General features: G+C 53.6%; 6 protein-coding genes across 6 annotated transcripts in view; 4 read left to right on the forward strand and 2 right to left on the reverse strand.

Moving 5' to 3' along the window:
- Positions 1-2,188, forward strand: part of LOC127060507 (serine/threonine-protein kinase PAK 3-like) — a 132,540-nt gene extending 130,352 nt beyond the window's left edge. Inside the window, exons 2-6 of the mRNA XM_050984155.1 lie at positions 115-232; positions 625-724; positions 1,141-1,337; positions 1,472-1,609; positions 2,058-2,188. Of these exons, the coding sequence (XP_050840112.1) occupies positions 115-232; positions 625-724; positions 1,141-1,337; positions 1,472-1,609; positions 2,058-2,147 (643 nt within the window). The 3' untranslated portion in view covers positions 2,148-2,188. The remainder of the gene's footprint in view (positions 1-114; positions 233-624; positions 725-1,140; positions 1,338-1,471; positions 1,610-2,057) is intronic.
- Positions 1-7,246, reverse strand: part of LOC103824727 (class I histocompatibility antigen, F10 alpha chain-like) — a 127,069-nt gene that overhangs the window by 69,150 nt on the left and 50,673 nt on the right. The window lies entirely within an intron of this gene.
- Positions 1-7,246, forward strand: part of LOC127060497 (translation initiation factor IF-2-like) — a 72,064-nt gene that overhangs the window by 50,308 nt on the left and 14,510 nt on the right. The window lies entirely within an intron of this gene.
- The window catches only part of LOC103824843 (zinc finger protein 239-like), a 152,449-nt gene that overhangs the window by 17,533 nt on the left and 127,670 nt on the right, over positions 1-7,246 (reverse strand).
- The window catches only part of LOC108963630 (zinc finger protein 304-like), a 190,263-nt gene continuing 188,588 nt past the window's right edge, over positions 5,572-7,246 (forward strand). The window contains exon 1 of the mRNA XM_030229983.2: positions 5,572-5,654. The gene's annotated coding sequence lies outside the window, so the exon portion shown is untranslated. The remainder of the gene's footprint in view (positions 5,655-7,246) is intronic.
- LOC103825190 (zinc finger protein 37-like) overlaps positions 5,592-7,246 on the forward strand; it is a 142,464-nt gene continuing 140,809 nt past the window's right edge. Inside the window, exon 1 of the mRNA XM_050984158.1 lies at positions 5,592-5,654. The gene's annotated coding sequence lies outside the window, so the exon portion shown is untranslated. The remainder of the gene's footprint in view (positions 5,655-7,246) is intronic.

Genomic DNA, 7,246 nt, shown 5'->3' on the forward strand with positions numbered 1-7,246 from the left:
ATCTGATTCTGTCCTCACTGACAAATGACCTGGAAACAAAACTCCATCCAGACTTTTCCATGGGGGAATTGAGCACTGCCCATTCATCTCCATGCCATTGTTTTCCTCTTCCAGCTTCCTTGTTGATGGAGATCTCTGGCTGGTGATGGAGTACATGGATGGAGGAACTTTGCAGGACGTTGTCAGACAGACACGCATGGCTGAAGGAGAGATGGCAGCTGTCAGTCGGGAGGTGAGGGATCCTGCTTGTCACTCCCATGGCTGGGACACGATGGTCCTTCCAAGCAGGCATGAGAACAGGAGTGGCTTCACGCTCAGGGCTTTGTTTCTGTGCTGTTTTCATGGGCTGGAGAAAAAAGAGCCTCTGCAGTGAACGGCCTGCCAGCATCACTGCACTTCTGCTCTGTTCTTGTTCTCTCTCCTGCTGTTGTGGTACTCTCTGTCTGGTTTGGATTTGATTTGCTGTTCTCAGCTTTGCCTTGCACCGTTTGCCTGGAGCTTGTGTGCACTGCACTCCTGGCCTGTCCCAGCAAAGCTGCTGCTGGCAGAATTCTGAACTGTCCTTTCTGGTGTGATATATTCCAGCCATTGGTTTTTGCCCTGGTGTTTCTTGTTCTCTCTCAGTGTCTGCAGGGCCTGGATTTCCTCCATTCCAAGCGGGTGATGCACAGGGATCTGAAGAGCTCCAACATCCTCCTGGGAATGGACGGCTCTGTCAGGCTGGGTGGGTGTTCCTGGCCAGGCACGGCGCTCCCGGGCTGCGGGTGTGGGGCTGCTTCCCAGTGAGGCCAGAGCCCCACAAGGGCTGCTGGGGGCACTGCCCGGGCCCTGCTGCCAGCTGAGAGCGGCTGCCCCTGCAGAGAGCTCAGGAGAGGAGCAGGGTGCCAGCAGTGCCTTAGCTCTGGCTCTGGCCCTTCCAGAGGGGCAGCAGTGGGAATCTAAAGCTCCAAGGGAATCAGGAAAAGCCATGCATGAAAGCTGAGGGTTTCTGTAAGGGTCCAGTTCCATCTTTCCTTGGCTACAGCCCTGAGGTCTTTTCCCGCAGACTTCACTACTGCATTCTCAGACTGAGCATGGGGAATCTTTGTGCTTGGTTTCCTCATTCCAGCTGCCTTTGACAGGGTTTGTTTCTGTCCTCAGCTGATTTTGGCCTCTGCGCTCAGCTCAGCCCTGAGCGGGACCGGCGCAGCTCCATGGTGGGCACTGCTCACTGGATGGCCCCAGAAGTTGTGACCAGATCTCCTTATGGCCCCAAGGTGGACATCTGGGCCTTTGGCATTGTGACCATCGAGATGGTGGAAGGAGAACCTCCTTACTTCAGGGAAACGGGGGCCATGGTAAGAGGCAAATTCTCCAGTGGTTGCAGAGGCCTGTGGGCACAGGGGGACCCTGCCCTGGGAGCAGCAGCTGGAGGTTTCTGCACATGGGAAGGGAATCCCCTGGCAGAGTGCTGAGTTTGCTTTCCCTGCAGGCTCGCGCTCTGATCCGGCAGAACGGGACCCCGCAGCTGCAGGAGCCCCGGCGCCTGTCGGCTCTGCTGCGGGACTTCCTCGAGTGCAGCCTGGAGCCGGACGAGGAGCGGCGCTGGGCTGCCCAGGAGCTGCTGCAGGTGAATGCCAAGGGCTGCAGGGCAAGCAGCAGCGCCAGGGAGGGGTTTTCTTGTGGGGCCCCCTCCGACAGTCTCCAGCCTCGCTGCTTTCCACACGCAGAGCGAGCAGAATCCTCGCCTGCTTTGGCTTGGCAGGCTCCTTTCGAGGCCAGCTGGGCCTGGTGCCCCACAACCAGCAGGGATATCTTCAAGCAGGTCAGGGGGCTCCGAGCCCTGCTGGACCTGAGCTTGGAGGTTTCCAGGGAGGAGGCACCTCCCACATCTCTGGGCACCTTCTGTCAGTGTTTCCCCACTCTCCTGGGTAAAAAATTCTTCCTTAGATCTAATCTGAGCCTGCTTCCCTCTCTTGAGTTTCAAACCATTTCCCTTTGTCCTGTTGCAACAGGGCCTGTGAGGAACTTGGCTCTGGAAAGTAACAGTTCATTTTTCTTTTTTATCGTTTGGGCAGCACCCGTTTCTGTCATCAGCCAAGCCTCTCTCCAGCCTGACCCCTCTGATCACTGCAGCGAAGCAACTGAGGGAGCAGCAGAGGAGATGAAGAACTTGAGGACAGCCTTTAATTACAGTAGTTAGGAGAACTAGTTAGTTAAGTTAGTTAGCAACGATAGTTATGGTAGTTAGTACTGCTAGTTGGTTATGGTAGTTTGCACAGTCTGTTTGTTATGGTTCTTGTTTGTTATGGCAGTTTTTGGAATAAAAACTCTCTTAAACCTCGACTCCCTTGACGTGTCCCTTCCTTCTCCCGCTGTGCCTCAGCTGCCTGGAGCCATGTGAGGGGAGAGCGGGCCCAGCCTGGCCCAGAGCTGAGCCCCAGCAGAGCCCTGGCAGAGCCCAGAGCAGCCTCGGCACCTGCAGAGTCAGCCTGGAAGGAGGCGCTTGGAGCCTTCTGGGCTGCACCCGGCTCTGGGTTACAAACTGTGTGTGCTGGAAAATGCCACCGGCTCTGCAGGAGGGCAGAAGGGGCCCGGGGAAGGCCCAAGTGCTCCATGCAAGGGAAAAACCTGCCCTGGCTTTGGTATAAATAACTAGACAGTGTTGGCTTTTGCTATTATGTTTTGACTTGTGCAAATAATTCTTAATCACAGTGAGTTTGATATAGTACAGTTTGTAATCACCTTTCACTGCTTTTGCTATAGTATAATTTGTTCAGCTTCTTGTGGCCAATGCCCTGGGCCCTGTGTAGCTCATATCCTCAGAACATCATTTATGGATGATATTTTAGTATGTGGACAGTGTGAAAAACATACATTACAGTTTTGCCTTTCACAAACTATTAAAGTGGATGCCATGTGTTGTGCATTATAATGCTAACTTTTGCAGAAGTAGCTGTAGTTGTGAAATAATAACTAATGCTTTTATTTTTGTAACTAACTGACAATAATGAGATATCTCTGAGAATGACTCAGAGATATTTATAAAATAACTAATTTAAAGGACTTGTGGAAATAGCTAAAACTGTCTGCATGGTCAGATAACATTGAAGGAAGGGATGTGATGAGGGCCCCTGCCACTGACCCTTCCACTGTCAATAACTGTCACCTGCTGAAACCACAGAACAGGGGGCCCTGTGAGGAAGTGACACACAACCCTCAAAACAGCAATCCACAATTCCTGCACGTACTCTAAAAAGGCAGGTTGGGGTCAAACAAACCTAAGGAATTCCTGGAATATGTAAACGAGTTCAAAAAAAATGTTTGAATATGTGTAATCATTTACTATGCCTTATTAAACTTTTAAAAATTCTAAAGTGTGAGGCTCATTTCTCACAAAACACAAGGTGCTCACCCCTTGTTGCTCCTCCAAGCCAGGATTTCTCAATCCTAAACTTGGTCTGTGTGGAAGAGAAGAAGGCTGTGAAGAAAAGGAAGATGCATTGGTGTGGAGGCCCAGGGGCTTAACATCAGAGTCTCAGTTCTAAAGCTGTTGAGGAGTGGTCCCAAAGAAGAAGAATAGATTTCTAGGTTATGGTGAGAAGCCTGCTTCTCCCATACATCTTTGCATGCACATACAGATTTATGTAAAGTTATGTTACCCCCTCGGCCTGTTGGCCTAATTACCCAAGTTCAACCCCTTTTACCGATCTCTGGTTAGTCCCTAGAATGTTCTCCTCTCTCTGTCCCTCCACTGGCCCTGGTTTACTGCATTCCTCTGCCCCTGTTTCCCCATTACCTGACCCAACCCTTAACCCCTCCTTTGCCCCATTTTCCCCCATATCCATTGGACCCTGACCCTCAGCTCCACCCTCACTACCCCATAGAAAAACCCCCTGTGCCCTCAGCTTGCACCCTGTCTTTGTCCCTGGACCCTGTTCCTGTACCAATAAACCCAGTTTGCTGGAGATCACACACAGACCCACCCTGCCTGCTGTGTCAGCTTTATAAAGCAGCCGTGAGCTTCGGGCTCCTGAGTGCCGGACGCTCCAAGGGCCTCGGCAGCGCCAGGACGCTCCAGACTGGGACAGCCAGGCAGGTGAGGAGGAAGTCACTGCCCCTTTCCCCTCCCTCCTGCTCCATCTCCCAGCCCAGCATCGCTGCAGGACAGCCTCACTACCATCACCATCCTGCCAGGGATGGACTGGGGGGATCTCCTTCCCCTTCCCTCTGGCATGGAAGCAAATCCCATCTTCTCCTTTTCTGCCCTCCTTCCTCTCCTCATTCTGTCCTTCAGCCATGCACGTTCCTTTCCCATCTCCTTCCTCCCTTTTTCCTTCTTCTTCCTTCTTCTCCTTCTGCCTTTTCCTTTTCTCTTCTCCCTGTCTCTTCCTCTCCTTGTCCTTCCTCCCCCAGGCACTGAGCTGCAGACAGGGAGAACAAATCCCTGCCACAGAACCTCGTGGAAGAGGCCATTTGGAACAGCTCCACAGAGCAGGAATCCAACGGTGATGAAAAGCCCTAGAGATCCCACACAAGGAGGGGCTGCAAACCCAGCCCGGGGAGCTGTGAGGATGTAAAACCCTCCCTGTGCTGGGAATGTGAGAAGAGTGTGGGAATGCGAGAAGAGCTTCAGACACAGCTTAGCCTATTCCAGGCACCTCCAAAGACAGCGGTGCAGGATGCAGAGATCCATGGGGATGGAGAGATCCCCCTGCAGGTCCATGGGGATGCAGAGATCTCCCTGCAGTCCCTGGAGGAGCCGCGCTGGAGCACGGGGATGCCTGAGAGGAGGCTGTGGCCCCGTGGCCAGAGGCTGGAGCAGCCTGTCCTGGCAGGACTGACCCCGGGGCACAGTGACCCACGCTGCAGCAGCTGGAGGGGGGCTGTGCCCCATGGGATGGCTCCATGAGAAGAAGTTCCTGGAGAAGTCTCCAGTGGGAGAGAGCCCAGGGCGCAGCAAGGGAACGACTCCTGTCCCCGAGCAGAGGGAGAAGCCCCGGGGGATGAACTGAGCATGGCCCCATTCCCTGTCTCCGGCACTGCCGGGGTAGGAGGTGCATCTGGGGAAAACCTGGATGTAGGGGTCTTCACTAAAATTTTCATTATCCTGCTCTGAGCTTTTGGAGTTTTCTGCCAGAAATCTCTCCCCTCCCCCACTTACCACAGGGGTTTGGGGCAGTTTTCCCTTTTTGGGGAAAATCAAAACGATGCACTGATGCTCCTAATTAGGGGTAGGAGCGGTGAGGCTCCAGGGCTCTCCGCTGAGCCGGGTCCACAGAAACGGCAGTGCCGGGAAAGCATTGCCTGAAGCTGCGGAGAAGTTTGCTTGTGTTTTCAGCTCCAGCCCCCTCGGGCCCGGGCCGGTCCCAGGGCTGTTCCTCAGCGCCGGCTTTGCCCTCACGCAGCCCGGGGGCCCCTGAGAGCGCGGGGCGGGGCTGTGCCGTGTGCAGAGCCCGCCCCTGGTCGCGATTGGCCGGTCATGCCGTCAGTCGCGGTTCTGGCGCGCTGATTGGTGAGAGCGGGGCGGAGCAAGGCCCCGGTGCCGGCCTGAGGGCGGCCATGAGTGGGCTGCGGCGCCATTGGCGAAGCGTCTGTGCGGGCCCGTGAGCGGCGGCAGCAGCGGCCGGAGCCCGGGGAGGCGGCGGCGGAGCTCGGAGGCGGCCGGAGCGCAGGTGGGAGCCGCGCTGGGTTGTGCGGGGGCTCGGGGCTCGCTGCGGGCCTCGGGGGCGGCAGGGGGCTCAGGCGGGTTGGTTGTGCCGTGTCCGGCCCGTGTTGCCCCTGGGCTGAGGGCGCTGCGGGAGCGGCTGCCCGCGGTCTCCTTCCCGCCGCTGCCTCGGCCGGAGCCGCTGCCGGAGCAGCGCTGGCTCGGCCCGGTTCCTGTGGCTGGGACAGAGGGGGCTGCCCCGCCGCCGGGGCTGTGCGGGGAAATTCAGGTCGCCGGAGGTTTGTGTGTCCGGAGGAGGCAGAGGAGTCCTGTAAAAGTGACTTTATTGCTGAGCAGAGGGAGAGGCCGTGGGGCATTTGCCGTGCGGTCTCTGCTATTGTTGTAGTTCTCAGTCTCCGTTTTTTTCTCATTTTCCCGGCCTTATTTCCCTCTCCCTTTGCGCATTGGCTGAGGTACTTGGAAGGTTCAGACTTCCCGATCCACCAACTGCATGACCTCGTTAATGTGCACCCCCGCTTTTGTATAATATCCGATATTCATGGCTCTGTTAAGCCCTTGTTCTTCTCGATGTTCCGGAATTTTGTATGATGTTAGCTGAGCAGCAGCCTGTGTAAATAACATTTTCTGAAACTGATCGATTTGCCTATTATTTCCTTATGTACAAGTCCTTGCCCCATCTCCAATCAAATCCAAACTGTCTTTCTAAAGACACTTTCATTTTCTTAATTTCTATTCCTCTTCTTCCTATTTTCTAAATATTTTCCTTTACAAACGTTTAATTGCCATTGACTCAGTCTCTTTTCCTGAGTGTTCTTTGGTTTTGGGATTATTCTCAGTGCCCTCATTCCCTGTCCTTTTGTAACCGTTTCTGGATCAGGAGGCCTGGCTGCCACCTGCATCTCCTCGCTCAGCTGCTGAATGAGCTGCACTCTCAAGGTGTGGAGCATGGTAAAGAGATGGGAGTTGCTGTAGCACATAAGAGGAGAAACAGCATTCGTTTAACCCATGGTCTGCCAGGGAGCCACAAAACCGTGTCCCATTCCCATCCTTTCCACATTTGGGTCGGAACATGGGCTTCTTTCTTGTTTATTTTGTAATCTGTTTCACCACTTTCTTTTGTCATCTCTTTGCCAACAGCAGTTTGAGTAATTTAATTTTCCAGAAACTCCTCCTTTTTCTGTGAACAGATGATCTGATCCCATCCCCTGGTGAAATGTTGTGTTCCTCATTTCAGTGGATTGGTCAGCAGGAAGGTCAGGAGCTGGAGCTGTCTGGTTGGTTATTATTTCAAGGACAGCTTGTAATTTAATTATGCCATTGAAATGAGAAATGTGTTCTGTGGCTCCTGATATGAATTGGTTCAGGTTCCCAGGGGCTGGTCCATGGTGTTGTAGGATTTGTTCTTGTGGCCCTTTAGCTTTTCCCTATTTTTGTCACTCCCTCAGGAGCCAGGGCTGCATCAATTGACTGCTTTTCTCTAATTAAATCATCAAATACTTGGATTCTCAGCTGATTTCCGTAAAACACAAAGAGCCAAAAAACCCAAAAATCCACCAAAAACCAATAAACCTTTAATCTGGTTTAATACACCCAATATCG

This window comes from Serinus canaria, chromosome 25, assembly GCF_022539315.1.
Source record: "Serinus canaria isolate serCan28SL12 chromosome 25, serCan2020, whole genome shotgun sequence".
NCBI lineage: Eukaryota > Metazoa > Chordata > Aves > Passeriformes > Fringillidae > Serinus > Serinus canaria.